The following is a 21649-nucleotide window of genomic DNA, read 5'->3' as shown; positions in this document are numbered from 1 at the left end:
GGTGACGTCATCTACGGAGCCCCGATGCGGAAGCATTTTCAAGCAAACTTGATTGAAGATTTAAGTTTGCTCTACTGCTCCACGCATGCGTGCCTTCCTGCTCCACTAGGGGGTGCATCCCCTCGTGGTCTCCAGTTCACTTAACTAGCCAAGAAGCCAACCTTGGGGAGGTGGGCGGGTTGTGAGAATATATGCCTGCTGTCCCTGGATAACACCTGTTACGGTAAGTAACTGTGCTTTATCCCAGGACAAGCAGGCATGATATTCTCACATGTGGGTGACCTCCAAGCTTACTGAAGAGGGATGGAGGGAAGTTGGCAATTTAAGCAAATAGATTTCGCAGTACCGATTGGCCGAACCGGCCATCGCTTCTGGACAGGGAGTCCAGACAGTAGTGGGAGGTGAAGGTATGAACCGAAGACCACGTGGCAGCCTTGCAGATTTCCTCAATAGGTGTGGACCTGAGGAACGCTACGGAGGCTGCCATCGCTCGGACTTTGTGTCCCGTTACTCGACCATGCAGCGCGAGACCAGTCTGAGCGTAGCAAAAGGAGATGCAATCGGCCAACCAGTTGGACAAGGTGCGTTTGGAAACTGGGTGGCCTAACCGGTTTGGGTCGAAAGACAGAAACAGTTGTGGGACTTTCCGGTGTGGCTGAGTGCGTTGGAGGTAAAAGGCCAACGCTCTTTTGCAGTCAAGAGTGTGGAGCGCCACTTCTCCGGGATGAGAGTGGGGCTTGGGAAAAAACACGGGTAGGACGATGGACTGATTGAGATGGAAATCAGACACTACTTTAGGTAGGAACTTTGGATGGGTGCGGAGTACCACCTTGTCGTGATGGAATACCGTGAAGGGTGGGTCCGCTACCAGAGCTTGTAGCTCACTAACCCGCCGTGCGGACGTGAGCGCGAGTAAGAAAATTACCTTCCAAGTGAGGAATTTTGGATGGCATTTGTCTAGTGGCTCAAATGGAGGTTTCATTAGTTGAGCCAGAACCACGTTAAGGTCCCAAACCACCGGGGGGGGTTTGAAAGGGGGGTGGACGTTCAGCAGACCCTTCATGAAGCGAGTGACTAAGGGATGGAGCGAGAGGGCTTTCCCTTCCAGGGGCTGATGAAAGGCCGCAATCGCACTGAGGTGTACTCGAATGGAGTTGGTCTTTAGGCCGGAATGCGACAGTTGAAGTAGATAGTCAAGGACCAGGGGGACGGGGACCGACACCGGGTCCTGGCTGTGGGAGGAGCACCAGGTTGAGAATCTGGTCCACTTTTGGGAGTAGCAGGTTCTCATCGAGGTTTTTCTGGAGGCCTCCAATATCTCCTTGACTGATTGAGACACGGGGAGAGCAGTCAGGGGGAGAGAAACCAAGCATTCAGATGAAGAGATTGAAGATTGGGATGTAACAGTGAACCCTGACCCTGTGACAGAGAGGGAAACAGAGGCAGAGGCAGTGGATCTCTGACACTGAGTTGAAGTAGAAGGGAAAACCACGGCTGGCGTGGCCAGCGAGGGGCAATCAGGATCAGGGTGGCTTGTACTGTTTTCAGGTGGACAAGCGTCCGCAGTATCAGAGGAAACGGCGGGAACGCGTACAGGAACCTTCCCTCCCAGTCGAGGAGGAAGGCGTCGGCCTCGAGCCGGTCCGGAGAGTATATCCGGGAGCAGAAGAGAGGCAGCTTGTGGTTGTGAGGGGACGCGAACAGGTCTATTTGAGGTGTCCCCCACCGTTCGAATACCCCTCGTAGGGTCTGAGCGTGTAGTGACCACTCGTGTGGCTGGAGGAGGCGGCTGAGTCTGTCCGCCAGGCAGTTTTGTTCTCCTTGTATGTACACCGCTCGGAGGAAGGTGTTGTTGGAGATTGCCCATTTCCAGAGGCGCAGGGCTTCCCGACAAAGGGACCAAGACCCTGTCCCCCCTTGTTTGTTTACGTAGTACATCGCTACCTGGTTGTCGGTTCGGATGAGAACCACTCGGTTGTGGAGCAGATGTTGGAAGGCTACAGCTGCGAGGTAGATGGCCCGAAGTTCCAGCACGTTGATGTGGCAGCGACGGTCTTGTGCTGACCACATTCCTTGGGTGCGTAGGCCGTCCAGATGGGCTCCCCAAGCGTACTCCGACGAGTCCGTGGTGAGTACCTTGCTGTGGGGTGGGGTGATGAAGAGCAAACCTTTGGAAAGATTTGAAGAGTCGGCCCACCAGCGGAGCGATCGTTTCAATGAAGGAGTCACTGTCACGGGGCGGTCGATCGGGTCCCGGTCTTGACGCCATTGAGACGCCAGGGTCCATTGAGGGATTCTCAGATGGAGGCGGGCGAAGGGTGTGACATGGACGGTGGAGGCCATGTGGCCCAGGAGGGTCATCATCTGTCGAGCTGATACCGAGGTCAGCAGGGAGATCCTTCGGCTCAGACTTACTAACGTCCCCAGGCGTGGAGGGGGGAGGAAGGAACGGAGGCGAACCGTGTCCAGCGTGGCCCCGATGAATTGTAAGGATTGCGAGGGGCGTAGTTGAGATTTTGGGAAGTTTATTTCGAACCCCAGACTTTGTAGGTAGGTAATAGTCTGTTGGGTCGCTGAGATAACCCCTTCCCTGGACGGGGCTTTGATTAGCCAGTCGTCCAGGTAGGGGAATACCTGAAGGCCCTGGGAACGTAAGGTTGCTGCTACCACCACGAGGCACTTGGTGAAGACCCGAGGTGATGATGCTAGTCCAAAGGGGAGGACTCGGTATTGTAGGTGCCAGTCCCCTACCTGGAAACGCAAGAACTTGCGGTGAGCGGGGTGCACTGGGACATGTGTGTACGCCTCCTTGAGATCGAGGGAGCAGAGCCAGTCGCCCTCGTCGATCAGGGGGTAAAGTGTCGGTAGTGAGAGCATCCGAAACTTTTCCCGTACCAGGAATTTGTTGAGGCGTCTCAAGTCTAGTATTGGGCGTAGGTCTCCCGTTTTTTTCGGTACCAGGAAGTAACGGGAGTAGAAGCCCTTCCCCCGTTGGTCGGGGGGAACCTTCTCCACTGCTCTCAGGCGAAGCAGGTCTCGAGCTTCGGAGAGGAGTAGGGATAGCTGAGTCCGGTTGGGAGGGCAATTCCCTGGGGGGTTGTCCGGGGGAGTGGCCCGAAAGTTGAGAGAGTACCCTGATGAGATCATGCCAAGGACCCATGCGTCCGACGTGGCTTGTTCCCAGCGAGGGTAAAAGGCTTTGAGTCGACCCCTGATGGGAAGGAGGCCTGGGACTATGGCGGAGGGGGCCCGGCCCCTTCCGCGGGTCCCGTCAAAAGGACGGGGATGGTTTGGTTGTCGCCGGCGGTTGGGACTTGGGCATGGCCCTGTGGTGGGCTTGCGGACGCCTGGGTGGGGGCCGCGAGAAGACAGGGGTGGACTTTTGTGGGTAGCGGCGTGGAGGGGCCCTATAGGGCCTGGACGCTGGCGGTTTGGGCTTTTGCCGGACAAGGGAGGCAAAAGAGCGTTCATGTTCGGAGAGGCGTTTTGTAGCTGCCTCGATAGTGTCATCGAACAATTCCTTTCCCACGCAGGGGAGGTTAGCCAAACGGTCCTGTAAGTTGGGGTCCATGTCGACCAGGCGCAGCCAAGCTAGTCGGCGCATGGCGATAGCGAAGGCTGCTTCTCTGGAGGAGAGTTCGAAGCCATCGTAGGCCGCGTGGAATAGATGAAGGCGCAGGTTGGAGAGGGACTCTAAAAGCAGGCCGAACGTTCCTTGCCGGGAGGCCGGTAGGTCAGTCTCAAAGGCTCTCAATAGTCCAATGAGGTGTTTGAGGTAGGATGTGAAGGTGAAAGTGTAGCTTTGCACCCTAGAGGCCATCATTGCATTCTGGTATAGTCTCCTGCCGAACTTGTCCAGGGTTCGGCCTTCCCGGCCTGGGGGGACCGCTGCTGAGACCCGGGACGGGTGAGCCTTTTTCAAGGAGAATTCTACTAGCAGCGATTGGTGGGAGAGCTGTGGTTGCTCGAATCCCGGGTAAGGTACTGTGCGGTACTTGGCCTCCATTTTGGAGGGTACGGCCGTGACCATGTAGGGGGTCTCCAGGTTCCTGAAGAAGGCCTGTTGGAGTACCGGGTTAGGTGGTAATCGGAGGGACTCTCTGGGCAGTGATGTCATATCCAGCTCCGCCAGGTACTCCTTAGAGTATCTGGAGTCGGACTGGAGGTCTAAGTCCAATGCTTGGCCCATGTCTTGGACAAAACGAGTGAAGGATGGGCGAGATGTCCCCGGGGCCCCGTGCGGGGTCGGGGAACGAGACCTTCGTCGGGTGGAGAAGGATGGGGAGGCTTCCCTCGAGTATCGAGGTTCATGCTCTGATCCATGCTCCGAGGCTGGGGAAGCACTGTGAGAGTGTTCCGGGGTTGTCGATCTTCGGCGTCTCGAGGAGCCCCTCGGAGACGATGCCGGAGTTAGGGGTACCGATCGATGTCGGATTGGTGACCTCGATCCGGGCTCCCTCGGGGAATACCTCCGAGGGGGCGTTCGGAGGATGTGCGGGTTGGAGAGTGATAACTCAGCCACCCTTAGTGGTCCCGTACGAGGTGTGGGAGAACGGCCTCGTAGGGTTGGTGAACCTCGGGCCTTCTTGGAGGTACGGCGGTTCGGGGTTTCTGTCGTTTTTGCCCGACGTTTTGCCCCTCGGCGGTCTGCGGAGGGGGAACGTCTCGGGCGCCTCGGCGAGGAGTCCGAGGAGGATGGGATGCGGCGAGGATTGCGCACCTTTCCTCGAGGTTGTTCGGTGCGAGGCTCAGGCTGGTCTGGCACATTCGAGGTCGAGGCCGATTGAAACTGGGCCATTGCAGCGGACAGCTCCGACGTGATCATCGCTCGGAGTAGGTCCTGGAAGACGGGCACGGACAGCATCGAAGGCATGTCCACTGCCTCGGTGCACTCCACCGGGGGCGACCTCGTATCAGAGTATTCCCGTGTGGTGGAGGCACGGCCCGAAGGCTTGGAGGGCTTAGACGGGGCTGAAAGCATGGGGCTTCCGCCACGCGTCGACGTTGTCCCCGAGGCTGGCTTCTTCGCTGGTACAGAACCTGAAGAGGGAAGAGGGGACTTACCCGGAGCCGAGGCTTTCTGTTGTCCCGAGGGCTTCGGGGTCGAGTCTCGAGGCGATGCCGAGGTATCCGGGGCCGAGGTCAAGGCCGGGGCCGAGGCCGACCTCGAGGCCGAGGTTGGTCCGGGGTGAAGAGGTCCGCCATGCGGGCTTTTCTTCGGCGGAGGGCCCGGTTTTGGAAAATAGCGCACTGGGGGCAGGAGTCGGTTGGATGAGCCGCCCCCAGACAGAGGATGCACCGGCGATGCGGATCTGTGAGAGAAAGAAGCCGCTCGCACCGGGTGCACTTTTTAAAGCCGGTCAAAGGCCGGGACATTAAATCGAAAGTAGCCGCGGCTCGGTTAGCCACGCGGCCACGGGGACCCGGAAGCCTCCGGGTCGTCGAAAACGAAGCAGGAATCAAGTAAAAAGGTAAAGAATTCGCGCACAGCGACTTAATCGTGAAAAAACAAGAAAAAAATCGCGGTGCTAGAAGGCAGTTGGGGCAGAGCCTGAAAAACACGGCTTCTAGGCTCGCGGAAAATTTTGAACTGGAGACCACGAGGGGATGCACCCCCTAGTGGAGCAGGAAGGCACGCATGCGTGGAGCAGTAGAGCAAACTTAAATCTTCAATCAAGTTTGCTTGAAAATGCTTCCGCATCGGGGCTCCGTAGATGACGTCACCCACATGTGAGAATATCATGCCTGCTTGTCCTGGGATAATATTATATTACATTACGGAATAGAAATCCGTAATGTAATGTAATATTGTCTACGATGATACCCAGATCCTTTTCTTGGGCACTAACTCCAAAGGTGGATCCTAGCATCTGGTAACTGTGATTCAGGTTATTCTTCCCAATGTGCATCACTTTGCATTTGTCCACATTAAATTTCATCTACCACTTGGGACACCCAATCTTCTAATTTCCTAAGGTCTGCCTGCAATTTTTCACAATCCGCATGCGTTTTAACAAATTTGAACAGTTTAGTGTCATCGGCAAATTTAATCACCTCAATTGTCATTCCAATTTCTAGATCATTTATAAGTAAGTTAAATAGCACCGGTCCCAGTACAGACCCCTGTGGTACTCCACTGTTTACTCTCCTCCAATGAGAAAAATTACCATTTAACCCTACCCTCTGTTTTCTATCTGATAACCAATTCCTAATCTACAAATGAACTTTGCCATCTATCCCATGACTCTTTAATTTTCTCAGGAGCCTCTCATGAGGAACTTTATCAAAAGCTTCCTGAAAATCTAGATACACTACATCGACTGGCTCACTTTTATCCACATGTTTATTCACACCTTCAAAGAAGTCAAGCAAATTGGTGAGGCAAGATATCTCTTGGCTGAACCCATGCTAACTCTCTCATTAATTCATATTTGTCTACATGTTCCACAATTTTATTTTTTACTAGTCTTTAAGCCCGTTACATTAACGGGTGCTAGAAAGCAGCCCCCTTTCCCTCTCCCCCTCCAGTTCCTCCCTGTCTCTCCGTAGCCCCCCTTCTGTCTTCCCCCCCTAAGCAAAATGATCTGCCTCCCAGCACACCCCTCCCCCCCGAAGCAGCTCCCTTTCCCTCTACCCTGCCAATTCCTCCCTGACAGTGTCTCCGTGGTCCCCCTTCTGTCTCCCCTCCCAAGCAAAGCTGTCTGCCTCCCAGCACACCCCTCCCCCCCAAAGCAGACCCCTTTCCCTCTACCCCTCCAATTCCTCCCTGACTGTCTCTCCGTGGCCCCCCATTTTTTCCCCCCCCCCAAGCAAAGCTATCTACCTCCCAGCACACCCCTCCCCCAAAGCAGACCCCTTTCCCTCTGGCCCTCCAGTTCCTCCCTGACTGTGTCTCCGTGGCCCCCCCTTCTGTCTCCCCCCAAAGCAAAGCTGTCTGCCTCCAAGCACAGCCCTTCCCCAAAGCAGGCCCCTTTCCCTCTCCAGCTCCAGTTCCTCCCTGTCTCTTCGTGGCCCACGCGATTTTCTCTTCTCGCGGTCTGGCCAGCTCCCCTAGTCCCTTGCCACCGCCGCCACCCCCTTCCTTTCCCGCGGTCGACAAACCTCTTGCCTCCAGTAGCCGCTGCAGCACTGTAAACACGTTGCTTCGCGGCCTCTACTGCCCCGATTTGCTCTTCCATGTCCCTGATGACGTCATCAGAGAAACGGAAGAGCAAATGAAGGCAGTAGAGTCCGCGAAGCAGCGTGTTTACAGTGCTGCGTCGGCTGCTGGAGGCAAGAGTTTTGTCGACCGCGGGTAGGGAAGGGAAGGGGGTGGCGGCGGCGGCAAAGGACTAAGGTAGCCGGCCAGACCGCGAGAAGGGTAGGCTGAGAGGAACCCGGGACCGTGGCAGAGGCTCGTTGCACAGTGGGTCTGCATTCCGACTCCTCAACGCGCCAGCCTGAGCCGGCATAGGCGGTTGAGGGTGGAATGTTGTGGTCGGAGTTGCTAGGCTGCAGTGGATGTGTGAGTTGCGAGTGTGGGGCCTGCAGCGGCGCGAGGTGGAGACGGAGAGCAGGCTGTGGTGACGTTGTAGGCGCGCATGCGCACTCGTATTTTCGGGACATCTCAGGGAACACGTTTTTTTAGTGCGCATGCGCGTCTACCATTTTATTATATTAGATAATCGTTTCTACCATTTTGCTTGGCACTGAAGTGATGTTTACCGGTCTGTAATTTCCCGAATCTCCCCTGGAGCCCTTTTTAAAAGTTGGCGTAACATTGGTCACCCTCCAATTTCGAGGTACTACAGATGATTTTAGTGACAAGTTACAGATCATTAACAGCAGGTCAGCAATTTCATGTTTGAGTTCTTTTAGTACCCTGGGATATATACCATCCGGTCCAGACAATTTATCACTTTTTAACTTGTCAATTTGGCTTAGTACAGTTTCCAGATTCACCGAGATTTCTTTCTTTTTGTGAAAGCATTCCTATTCTCAGTAGTTTCTTTATTACTGTGTTGTCTATATTTTCACATTTGCCCCCTCCTATTGTATCTTAGTATAATGAATTAGTTTAAATTCTTATTTTTAGATTTTTTTTGTTTTATACTAAATATTGTAAATTAGGCTCCTATATGTGTTTTTCATTGTTCTCGTTTCCCTATTTTAATTTGTACATAAACTTTGGTTTTCTTATTTGCAGTATATTAAATAAAGTTGAAATGTGAGTCTTGAAGAATGATGCACTAGTAAAACAACAACCTTCTAAAAGACACTACAAGATTGAAGAATTGAGTGAAAGTCATTCTTATTTGGTTCATGAATAAAAGAAAAAGCTTTTAAAGAAATTTAGGGTATGAATATGTATCTGCTTATCTGAAGCAGAGAGATCCTGGCCCAGTGGAGGTGCTTGATGGAAGATGGAAGAATCCTTTATTGGAATGTGGTTGCAGTTTTTAGAACACTGAAAGCCTAAGGAAGAGTCTAGAGGTTCCCCAGAATGAGGAGATGGGCAACCAATTACTTCTGGATGATACAGGGCAATCAGAGGGAAAGGGTTTAAAGCTGACTTATATAGCTTGATATGGGTTGGATAGAGGGAATGATATTGGAAGGCAGAACCCTCTATCCCTCCAAGAAGGCAGCTCTATCTTGAACTAGTTTTTGAAAGCAATTAAAATATTGGCTGGTCTGGCTGAAATGCTACCCCTGAAGCAGAAGAGTAAAAGAGGAGCAGAAGCATCCCTTAGGTGATGGCGAAAGCTAGAAGGATGATTGGGTGCATAGGGAGAGGAATGGTCAGTTGGAAAAAGGAGGTATTGATATCCCTGTATAAGACTCTAGTGAGACATTTAGAATATTGTGTACAATTCTGGAGACTGCACCTTCAAAAAGATAAACAGGATGGAGTCAGTCCAGAGTAAGCTACAAAAATGGTTGATGGTCTGCACCATAAGACATACGGGGACAGACTTAAAGATCTCAATATGTAAACTTTTGCATGAAGGTGGGAGAGGGGGAGATATGACAGAGACATTTAAATACCTATGTGGCATAAATGCACATGAGGCGAGTCTTTCAATTGAAAGGAAACTCCAGAGTGAGAGGGCGTAGAATAAGGTTAAGAGGTAATAGGCTCAGGAATAATTTGAGGAAATACTTTTTTACAGAAAGGGTGGTAGATGCATGGAATAGTCTCCCAGTGGATGTGGCGGAGACAAGGACTGTCTGAATTCAAGAAAATGTGGGATCTCTTGGGGAGAGGAGGAGATAGTGGATACTGCAGAAGGGTAGCCTGGATGTGCCAGTTGGCCTTTATCTGTCATGTTTCTATTACCTCATTTCTCTTTACTAGATTTGGGGGGAAAGAGGGGTGACACAATGTGTTAATGAAGCAGAAGTGGTGTGCTATTTTCTTACTTTACAATAAGGAGAGTTAGAACCAAATTAATTTTTTTATCATGCTACTTAACACCAGAAACAGACTTGGTGGTCCATTTTTAATAGGACATCTAAGTCAAACATTCAAAGTCAGAGGCAAAGAAATGGCAATTTTAGAATGGGACATCCAAATAAAAAGCTCCCTACTTGAACATCTTGGCTGCCAGGATGTTTAACTTTATTTACCATTTTCAACCATATAAATGTCCAAATCAGCAACATGTAGGGCTTATTTTACTAAGGTGCGCTAGCGTTTTTTGTGCATGCTAACCTCGCGCTACGCGCCAAGAACTAACACCAACTCAATGCTGGCGTTAGCATCTAGCGCGTGCACTAAAACCGCTAGCGCAGCTTAATAAAAGGAGTCCTTAGACATGGGAGGGGCCAGCATTGTAATGAACTGGCCACATAGACATCCCAGTAGAACAGTGGGGAACCATAAAGGGTGACACATAAAGGGTGCCAGATGTACATCTCACATACCTTCCCCCCATTTTGATCCCTCCAAAATGCTCCCCATAACCATCTATATCCACCTGTCTCCCACACTAATAGCCCTTATGGCTGCAGGTGGCACTTATATGACAGTATAGTAGGATTTTGATGGACTCACACCCCTCCCAAAAAATATGAATAAAACAGTACATACCTATCTGTAGAATAGCAGCATCTGGTATTGGAAAGGTTAGTAGAGCATCTTAAGTAGCCTGGCTGGATGTGCTAATGCACCACTGAGAGAAAGACACAAGCCCATAAGACACTGACCACTACAGTTATGGTGGACGGTGTGAATCCACCAAAACCCACCCAAATCCTACCCCCATAAATGTGCCACCTGTAACCATAACTTCTTTGTTTCGATTATTAGTACTGTAATTGGATGTTTTGCAGAGAAAAACATTCAGTTGCCGATTTTTTAATGTTTTTGTTTTGAAAATGTCCCTATTAGTCTTAGAATGAATCAGGGGACCAAATCCCTATGAGAAGTATGCTTGCTTCTCTTTCCTTTTTAGAGAAAACTGAGTAACAGTTTCTTCCCTCAGCCCATGCAGAACAGGAGTGATCATTTATTACTAAAATTTATCATCTATTTAACATCTTTCTGGCCCCTCTGATCACACTCAGTCAATTGGATTTACTGTTTATGCCTACGCCAACAACATCCAGCTAATCCATTCCATTAACTTGTAAAATTCAGAAGACATCACCACCATTAATGAAAAACTGGAAAAAAAAAAAATAGGTGAATGGCTTAACTCTAATATGTTGTCACTCAATGTGAATAAAACCAAAACTATGATTTTTCCATTAAAGAAAGGCTCTTCTCTACTTTCTCCCATAAAATTCAGATCAACACCGATTCAATCGATCAATACACTCAAGCTTCTAGGAATTATGTTCGATAAGAATCTCACCTTCCATGATCACATAAGTACAATTGTTCAGAAATGCTTTTACCACCTTCGCATGATCCATTCACTAGCTAAACTTCTTGACCATTCTGCTCTTAATATTCTCATTCACTCTCTGGTCATTTCCTGTCTGGACTACGGAAATGCCTTATATCACGGAATCACCAAGAAAGAGATCAGATGCCTTCAGATAATCCAGAACACTGCTGTTAAAATCATCTTCAAAGCCAAGAAGTTTGACCATGTCATTCCTCTCCTAATTAGAGCTCATTGGCTCCTTATTGATCACCGTCTTATTTATAAAACAGTATTGCTGACGTTTAAAACAAGGAAAACAGAACAGCCGGAATTCATCAATAGACTACTTATTCCATACTCCCCACCACGCATCTTCCGTACAACTGACCAAAATTTGTTAGCAATTCCATCATTGAGACAATACCAGGAGAAATTCTATTTTTTCAGTTGTCGTCCCCTCTGTTTGGAATTCTATTCCAAACTCTTTAAGAGAGAGACAGCATCCCTAGATAAATTCAAATCCTCCCTTAAAATGTTCATTTTTAAGAATGCTTTCCAAGTTTAACTGTCCTTGTAAGGATATTTTAAATTTTACTTAATCCTTGCCTTTGGACCGATTTGTCGTTCCCCCTTCCTTTTGTGTTTTTCCCTCTCTCTTTTCTTTCCTTTAATAATATTGTAGTTCTCCCCCTCTCCCTCTTGTTCCAATTTATTTAATTTTGTTTAGTTTGTCTTATTGTCTTGTTTGATGTTCAGTTAGTTTAGCTTTCTTAGGCTTATTTTGTGTTTTTCCTTTGATTTTATTGTACATCCACCTTGAAATCTATGATAAGGTGGTATGACAAATTTTTAATAAACTTGAAATTTGATATAGCGCTGAAAGGCATATGCAGCGCTGTACATTTTGACATTTAATAGATGGTCCCTGCTCAGAAAAGCTTACAATCTAACTTGGACAGACAGACATGACATATATAGGGTTAAGGATGCAGAACCCAAGGTGAGAGGAGTTAGGAATTGAAAGCAGTCTCAAAGAGGTGGTCATTTCTGAAATAGAAGGGACTGAAGTAAAGCTGTGATTCCACTGAGAGGTAATAAGCTCTAATATGCATTGCTAGTTCAAGAGGGAAACTATTCTGAAGGACTCAGCAAAGACTAATGTATCCCAATCAAGACCTGGAAGATTGAGGGAAAGGGAAGAGAGGCTGAACTTGCTTTCTGTTTCTGAGGTGCCAGCATGGGAGACGAGAAGAGACAACAAAAAGAAAGCCAAAGTAAAGATGGCAAGCTGAAAATAAGTTGTGGGTTAAAACTGACAAGACAAAATAACTCTGTGAGGAGGAAGGAGGGTCTGACCTTGCCCATGGATAAGCTATATTGAACGCCGATAGTTTGTCTGACCCAACACAAGAACTCCTGTGTGGCCATTCTTAAAAAAAAAAAAAGAGTGATGATCATCTGGAGGAGAATTCTGGATACCTTGGCAACATTGGATGATGTCACCCTAAAGTGTGCCTGCATTTCCCATGCCAATCTACAAAGAATCCAGCATTTAAATGTTCACAGTGCATGAACATTTAAATTCAAATCTTACAAAGCTAGGATATAAAGTTGTAAAGGACAACTACATGGCAAGGGTATGTGGTCTGGGCATGTTGTCGGTGAAACTAGGGTAGGTCTAGAAAGCACAGTTACTTACCGTAACAGGTGTTATCCAGGGACAGCAGGCATATATTCTCACATGTGGGTGACGTCATCTACGGAGCCCCAGCGCGGACAGCTTTTCAAGCAAACTTGATTGAAGTTTCAAGTTTGCACACTGCACCACGCATGTGCTAGCCTTCTTGCCCACTAGAGGGCGCATCCCCACCTTGTGGTCCTCAGTTCCATATCAAGCAAAGATAAAAGCCATCCCCGGGGAGGAGGGCGGGTTGTGAGAATATATGCCTGCTGTCCCTGGATAACACCTGTTACGGTAAGTAACTGTGCTTTATCCCAGAACAAGCAGGCATGATATTCTCACATGTGGGTGACCTCCAAGCCAACCAAAAAAGGGCAGGAGGGAGGATGGCAATTTAGGAAAACAGATTACGTAACACCAACTGGCCAAACCGGCCGTCGTTTCTGGACAAAGTGTCCAGACAGTAGTGGGAGGTGAACGTATGAACCGAAGACCAAGTGGCAGCTTTACAAATGTCCTCCATAGGCGTGGATCGGAGGAAAGCAACCGAAGCTGCCATCGCTCGGACCTTATGCCCCGTGACTCGACCCGAAAGCGGGAGATCAGCCTGAGCGTAGCAAAAAGAAATACAAGCAGCTAACCAGTTTGACAAGGTGCGCTTTGAAACCGGGTGTCCTAAACGATTAGGGTCAAAGGACAAAAACAATTGAGGAACCTTCCGATAAGACTTGGAACGTTGGAGATAAAAGGCCAACGCCCTCTTACAGTCAAGCGTATGAAGCGCCACCTCACCAGGATGAGAGTGGGGCTTTGGGAAAAATACTGGAAGGACAATGGACTGATTGAGGTGGAAATCAGACACAACCTTAGGCAAAAATTTAGGATGGGTGCGAAGAACCACCTTATCATGATGAAACACCATGAAAAGAGGATCCGCAACCAAGGACTGCAGTTCACTAATCCGACGAGCGGACGTGAGCGCAACCAAAAAGACCACTTTCCAAGTGAGAAACTTAAGATGAGATTTGTCGATAGGCTCAAAAGGCGGCTTCATCAGCTGAGCCAAGACCACATTAAGATCCCAAACCACCGGAGGAGGTTTCAGAGGAGGATGGACATTCACTAAACCCCTCATGAAACGAGTAACCAGAGGATGAAGAGAGAGGGAACGACCCTCGAGGTGCCGATGGAACGCCGCAATGGCACTGAGATGCACCCGAATGGAAGTTGTCTTCAGGCCTGACTTAGACAGATGCAATAAATAGTCCAGTACCGAAGACACGGGAACCGAACTCGGGTCCAGATGGTTCAATGAACACCAGGATGAAAATCTGGTCCACTTTTGGGCATAACAACGCCGAGTCGAGACTTTGCGAGAGGCTTCCAAAATCTCCCTCACCGCCTGAGACACCGGGATCGAAGTCAGGGGGAGAGGAACCAAGCGGTCAGATGTAAAGACTGAAGATTGGGATGTAACAGTGAACCCCGACTCTGAGACAGCAGAGAGGGAAATACAGGCAGAAGTAGAGGTTCCCTGACACTGAGCTGAAGAAGCAGGGAAAACCAGTGCTGTCTGGGCCAACGAGGTGCAATGAGGATCATAGTGGCTCCGGTCGATTTGAGATGTACCAGCGTTCTCAAGATCAGAGGAAAAGGAGGGAACGCATAAAGGAACCTCCCCCCCCAGTCGAGCAGAAAAGCATCCGCCTCGAGACGGTCCCGGGAGTACATCCGAGAACAGTAGAGGGGAAGTTTGCGGGTTTCCGGGGAGGCAAACAGATCCACCTGGGGCGTCCCCCAGCGGTCGAAAACCTCGCGCAGAACCCGGGAGTTCAGAGACCACTCGTGCGGCTGGAGAAGACGACTGAGTTTGTCCGCCAGACGGTTCTGCTCTCCCTGAATGTAAACTGCACGCAGGAATATGTTCTGGGATACCGCCCATTCCCAAAGACGAAGAGCCTCCTGGCACAGAGGCCAAGAGCCCGTTCCCTCTTGTTTGTTGACATAGTACATCGCCACCTGGTTGTCGGTTCGCACGAGCACCACCTGATCGTGCAGCAGGTGGACGAAAGCTCGCGCAGCCAGAAAGATGGCGCGAAGCTCCAACACATTGATGTGGCACCGACGGTCCTCGGCCGACCACAGACCCTGCGTCCGCAGACCGTCCAGATGTGCCCCCCACGCGTACTCTGAGGAGTCCGTGGTCAGGACCTTGCTGCACGGAGGAACGAGAAACAGCAAACCCCCGGAAAGATTGGAAGAGTTGGTCCACCAACGGAGCGATTGCCTCAAAGAAGGAGTCACAGTTATCGGGCAAGAGACTGGATCGCGATCCTGCCGCCACTGAGAGGCCAGAGTCCACTGAGCGAGCCTCAGATGCAAGCGGGCGAAGGGAGTGACGTGAACCGTCGATGCCATGTGGCCCAGCAGAATCATCATGTGCTGAGCCGACACCACCGATTGCTTCCGACAGTGGCGACTCAACCGAAGCAAGGCCTCCCGCCGAAGAGGAGGGAGGAAAGAGCGGAGGCGAACCGTGTCCAGCACGGCCCCAATAAACTGGAGAGACTGTGCCGGACACAACTGAGACTTGGGAAAGTTCACCTCGAACCCCAGGCGTTGAAGTAAACTGATAGTCTGTTGGGTCGCTAAGATAACCCCCTCCCTGGTCGGGGCCTTGATCAGCCAATCGTCCAGGTAGGGAAAGACCTGCAGCCCCCGAGAGCGCAGGGCCGCTGCGACCACCACCATACACTTGGTGAACACCCGAGGGGACGACGCCAGACCAAAGGGAAGAACCCGATACTGAAGGTGCAAATCTCCCACTTGGAACCGCAAAAACTTGCGGAAAGCGGGATGCACCGGAACATGGGTATATGCTTCCTTCAAGTCGAGGGAGCACATCCAATCCCCTGCTTCCAAGAGTGGATATAAAATCGGAAGTGACAGCATACGGAACTTCTCCCGGACTAGGCACTTGTTGAGCCTCCGGAGGTCCAAAATGGGGCGCAAGTCCCCGGTCTTTTTCGGGACCAAAAAGTAACGGGAGTAAAACCCCCGCCCCCTCTGATCGAGAGGCACCATTTCTACTGCGCGGAGGCTCAACAAGGCCCTTGCCTCGATCAGGAGAAGGGTCAACTGGCTCCGAGACTGCGGGCAAGCTCTGGGGGGCATGTCTGGAGGCTGCACAGAGAAGTTTAACGAATAGCCCTCTGAGATGGTCCGGAGCACCCAAGCGTCGGACGTGATCCCAGACCAAGCCCCGTAAAATGTTCTGAGGCGACCCCCGATCCTGCTCCTCCAAAAACTCCTTGGTGTAATGGGACCCCTCTAACAAGTCCACACCCAAAGCCCCCGCCATGTCCTGCACAAACTTCGTAAAAGATGAAGGTCTAGCAGGAGGAGAGGGTGACCGAGACTTCCCCGCCGAGCCGAAGGAAGAGGCCTCGAGGGAGTACCTCGGCTCCCTACCCGACCCCGATCCCAATGAGGCACAGTCCTGTGACCTCGAAGGGGTCGGAGACCGAGCCTGCCTAAAGGAACCCCTGGGGGAGCCCCCCGGGGTCCGGGGTATCGAAGCCCGTCCCTTCCGCCCCGGCGAGGAAGCACGGGAACTCTCCCTGACAGGGGACCGAAACAGGCTGGGGTTATCCACACGGAGGTCCCGCACCCGTAAGGTCTCGCCCCTGGCCGGCGACGAGCGACCGCGCCTCCGAGGTGAGGCCCGAGACCGCTTGGCCTTCCTCGGACGGCGCCTCGCCCGAGGCTTGCCCGAAGGCGATGAACCTCGCGAGGACTCTGAGGACGAAGACGAGATCCTCCGCACCCGGCGCACCTTGTCGCGTTGGCGCACGCTACGCTCCGGCTGTCCCATCGAAGCCGGGTCCGAGGGCAACGCCAAGGTCGAGGCCGTAGGTGCCTCGGGAGCCGAAGCCCCGGTACCCGAGGCCGAGGTCGCCAACTGCGGGGCAGCCGAGACCGAAGCAGTCGAGGCCGAAGCCTGCTGCAGGTGCTCAATGACCCCGGTCAGCTCCGAGGCGATCAACGCCCGGAGCAAGTCCTGGAACGCCGGGATTGACATCCCCGGCGGCAACACCTGTTGACGCTCCTCAGAGGGCGACCTCGGTCTCGAGTATTCCCTCGGGGCGGTCGACTTGGACACCTTGGGCTGGGCGGAGGCGGACCCTCCCGCCGTCGAAGAGCCCGAGGATGGCTTCTTGGATGATCCTGGAGCTGAGGAGGGAAGTGGAGACTTACCCGAGGCTTGCTTGGACGAGGCCACCTGCTTCGATGGCATCGAGGGTCGAGGCGAAGCCGAGGGCCCCGAAGCCGAGGTCGAGGCCGAGGTCGAGGTCAATGCCGGGGCCGGGGCCGAAGCCGAGGCCGAACTCGAGGCCTTCCCCGACGGGGACTCGACGGAGAAAAGTTCCGCCATGCGGGCCTTACGGCGCGTGAGAGCCCACGTTTGGAAGGTGGCACACTTGGCACACGCGTCTGTCGGGTGCTGGGGCCCCAAGCACCGTAAACAGCACAGATGAGGGTCTGTTATAGAAAGGAGTCGGTCACAACGACCGCACTTTTTAAAACCCGTAACAGGCCGGGACATGGGCCCAAAACGTGGCCGGGAACAAACGAGGTTCCACGGCCGTGGCTACCGGGAGCCCCCGGAGCGACGGAAAAAGGAAACTTTTTTTTTTTTTTTTTTTTAACTAAAAGGAAAAACAAAGAAAGAAAGAAAGATACACGCAGCGACCGCGTCGAAAAAACGTACACAGTCGCGGCGACAGAAGGCAATTAGAGAGCACAATTATCCACAGGGCTTCTGGCTCCGCGGATGAAATTGAACTGAGGACCACGAGGTGGGGATGCGCCCTCTAGTGGGCAAGAAGGCTAGCACATGCGTGGTGCAGTGTGCAAACTTGAAACTTCAATCAAGTTTGCTTGAAAAGCTGTCCGCGCTGGAGCTCCGTAGATGACGTCACCCACATGTGAGAATATCATGCCTGCTTGTCCTGGGATAATAGGGATATTTATACTCCTTTTCCAAAGAGAGGAACATTGGGTATAAGACTATTACCAAGGACATCTAGATGTCAGGAAAATGTTCCTGTTGAGCAGCACTTCACTGAAGGGATTAGGCAAAATCATTTCATTAATTCCCCTACCACCAGTGAAACTGGCAACAGATACCGGACTTTTGAGAGTTTTGGAAAACAAATATGTTTCTAAAATGACTGACATAAATATTTTGTGTTGCCATTTCATAACCTAAATGTTCTGTCACAAAGAAACTTGTTCCTGTTGTACCCCATTACTAATTTATACTTTTAGAATGGATATGCATAAAGCACATACAGGTCCATTTTCCCTTCTGTTATAGAACAAGCTGTACGGTGTGTGGGCAGATCTAAGATATTAGTGGAACTTGAGATGTCCTGACCTGGACATTGTACATCATTTCTAAAATTCCATTACATGAGACAGACATAGGGGAAGCCACTGCTTGCCCTGAGAGCGGTAGCATAGAATGTTGCTACTATTTAGGTTTTTGCCAGGTAGTTGTGACCTGGATTGGCCACCGTGGAAACAGGATACTGGACTAAATGAACCATTGGCCTGACCCAGTATGGCTGTTCTTATGCTAAAGAGGCTTGGGCACTTCAACATGGAGAAGAGACAGCTGTTATGACTTTTTATAACTTATGTATTTTAGATTTAAGCGGTTTATACATTTTAAAAAATTAATGTGATAGAGGTCTATAAGATACTGTGTGGAGCTTTGCTGCACTGTATGCTTGGAACAAACTAACTGAATATCTACAGTGGGCTCCGTCTCTGGCACTGTTCAAGGCCAGTTAAAAGCCCACTTCTTTGAGTGCTTTTGACTCCTAACTCCTCTCACCTTGGGTTCTGCAGTCCCAACCCTATATGTCATGTTTGTACAAGTTAGATTTTAAGCTCATCCAAGCAGGGACCGTATATAAATGTCAATGTACAGCGCTGCATATGCCTTTCAGCGCTATATAAGTGATAAGTAGTAGTAGTACATGTGTCTTTCTTTCAAACTGACTAGGTTATGATGGCCTGAGGGAAACATGAGAACCACCTGCACTCTGACCTTATAAGGTTTAATGATTTGAATTGAATGTATAGAAAATAAATACTTTTACTAGGAAAAAAGAGGTAACACCAAAACATCAGAATGGTTAAGAAATTACCGTGTAAGAGCAGTTCCCACATTTACTTTCACAGTATGCAATCCTTATAGAATCCTTTACATATGGAAATGTCAGATAGGTGTAGGGCAGACCAAGATGATACACTAGACGGCCACACCTAAACAAAAGATTTTACACATTTAAGAAAACAATTTTAAGAATAAATTAATACTAAACATAAATAGAATAGAATATATTAAACACTTGAAACTTCAATGTAAGGAAAATCATAAAAATGTAATCAAATTCATTTATTTTGCCAAATATCTCAATTAGCCATTACAATTACCATACTGGGTCATCTTTATTCTGATCCTCTCCAAAGATTTTAAGAGCTCCTTCCATGGCATCCCAATCCAACCCTTCCCTCAAAAGTCAACTCTAGATCCAATTCATCAGCTATCTGTCTAGAATGGGAACATAGCACTAGATGGCCTAGCTATCTTCAGCAGCAGGAGGTGTTGAGATTGAGAGCCCTCCAAATGCTGAATCCAAAATGATTCTACCTAGCAATGATCACTTTATATCAAGCTAGACAGCTATTCTATGAAAATAAAAAGTCACTAAAGAATAGCTAGATATTTTTGGTTTATGGCTATTTTGATTAATATTGCTTTTACTTTTGAATATGCAGATATCTGAGGCATCACTGAGGTTAAAGTCAAAATCTAAAACAAAGTAGCAGATTGGTGAGGTAAGAATTCCCTTGGCTGAAACCACATTGATTCTATCCTACTAACCATGTTTGTCTACGTGTTCAGTAATTTTGTACTTTATTTATAAATATATTTAGTCAGTTTTCTCATATAACCAAAAGGCAAACAGCCACCATGTCTGGTGGTCAACTGAACAAATACTTGAAACAATACAGTCTTATCCAAATATCCCTTCCTCTCCACCCACCCAACCACCCCCCCCCTCCCTCCCAATAAACCACAAACACCCCTTCCAATTCTAAGAACCCTTTTTACTGTTAACACATATCTGATCTGTGAAGACAAAATAACATGGACAAGTCTGGGCCTATCAAAAGGGTAGCAGCACTAGATTTCCAAATTATTCAGTACTATAGACCTAAGACGCATCAGTAAGACATCTATAAAAGGCATCCAAACCAGCAAAAAAACTTAGGAGCAACTTTCATCCTGAGATACCCTTGTAAATGTGTAGTTACTCATACTAAGACAAGATATGTTTTGCTGGTAAAGGACAAGTGGTAACAAGTACACCATGAGAACTGACTTCATTATGCTCTAGGGATTTTTCTAGAAATGCTTCAATCTCCATCTTTATTTTCCTCAAAATTACCAGTTTATATTATAGTTATGTGTTTCTTTTAGCTCCTTTTCCCAAGATTGTAAACTAAGGGCTCCTTTTACTAAGCTGTGATAGCGGTTTTAGCGCACGCTAGACGCTAACGCCAGTATTGAGTTGGCATAAGTTCTAGCCGCGTAGTGTGGGTTTAGCGCACGCTAACGTTCTAAAACGCTATCGCAGCTTCGCTATCGCAGCTTAGTAAAAGGAGCCCTAAGTAACAATGAAGTGATTTATTTTCCTTGATTATTATAAAATTGGAAGAACTTAATGGTTCTTAGAAATATGATTTCTGACTACATTGTATAATTTTTGTTGACTGATTTGTCATTGTAAAATGAAAATTGCATAAATTAAAAAAAGAAAACCCAAAATTAAAATGGAGTTCCTACAATACACTTTCTACCAGAATGGATACCTTAGACAAACTGTCCAAAAATTTCTCAAGATCATGATAGGTAAAATCTTTAATCCATATGGACAGTACTTTCCATAATAGATGAAGGCCCTGTGGCTCCACTGACCCACCAACCCCTTGTGCATGGATAAGATCGCACCACAAGGAGAGGAGGATCAAAACAAATTTCAGGGGATGGCAGCCCTTGAGGGGGACAGCAAGAGAAACAAATCGCGAGAAAAAGCAGCAGGACTTAAATTGCCTATACGCCAATGCAAGGAGCCTAAGGACCAAAATGGGAGAACTGGAGATCATGGCCAAAAGAGAGGACCTAGACATAATTGGAATCACAGGAACATGGTGGACAGAAGACAACAAATGGGACGTGGTACTGCCAGGGTACAAACTCTATAGGAGAGACAGGACTTGCAAGAAGGGTGGAGGAATAGCACTATATGTAAGGGACTCTATCCACTCGGCCAGGATGGATACGGCAGCAAAGGCAGAAGGATTGGAATCACTATGGGTCAAATTAAAAGGGAAAAATGGAGCTGACACAAAAGTGGGGCTGTACTATCGCCCACCTGGAAAACCAGAAGCAAACCTCCATGACCTGGAAGCAGAATTGAGACGGGAATGCAAAAGCGGAATTGTGATGGTGATGGGGGACTTCAACTACCCGGGGATCGACTGGAGTATTGGTCACTCCAACTGCGCAAGGGAAGAGGAATTCCTAGAGGCTGTGAGGGACTGCTTCATGGAACAGCTAGTCAAGGAACCAACGCGAGGGAACGCCACTCTCGATCTAATCCTCAAAGGACTAGGCAGACCTGCAAAGGAGGTGAAAGTAGTAGGGCCACTAGGCAACAGTGATCACAACATGATCCGGTATAAATTAGAAGTAGGGACCTCAAGGGTGAAGAGAACAGCATCGACAGCACTCAGCTTCAGGAAAGGGAACTACGATGCTATGAGGAAAATGGTGAGAAAGAAACTCAGCAACAGCTCTAGAAAGATGGGGACCATAGAGGAAGCATGGTCCCTTCTCAGGGACACGGTACAAGAAGCACAAAACCTGTACATCTCCAGGTTTAGGAAGGGGTGCAAAAAAAAATCGAACAAAAGACCCGGTATGGACAACAAAAAAAGTAAAGAAGGCGATAGGTGACAAGAAAGCGTCTTTCTG

At 49.3% G+C, this 21649-nt stretch overlaps 1 protein-coding gene across 2 annotated transcripts in view; it reads right to left on the bottom strand.

Moving 5' to 3' along the window:
- SELENOP (selenoprotein P) overlaps positions 1-21649 on the bottom strand; it is a 60714-nt gene that overhangs the window by 12205 nt on the left and 26860 nt on the right. For both annotated transcript variants that reach the window (XM_033932015.1, XM_033932024.1), the window contains exon 4: positions 18753-18870. In XM_033932015.1, the coding sequence (XP_033787906.1) occupies positions 18753-18870 (118 nt within the window). The remainder of the gene's footprint in view (positions 1-18752; positions 18871-21649) is intronic.

This window comes from Geotrypetes seraphini, chromosome 1 (assembly GCF_902459505.1).
Source record: "Geotrypetes seraphini chromosome 1, aGeoSer1.1, whole genome shotgun sequence".
Lineage (NCBI taxonomy): Eukaryota > Metazoa > Chordata > Amphibia > Gymnophiona > Dermophiidae > Geotrypetes > Geotrypetes seraphini.
The sequence above is the reverse complement of the archived record's forward strand: the minus strand, read 5'-3'. Positions and strand labels throughout refer to the sequence as shown.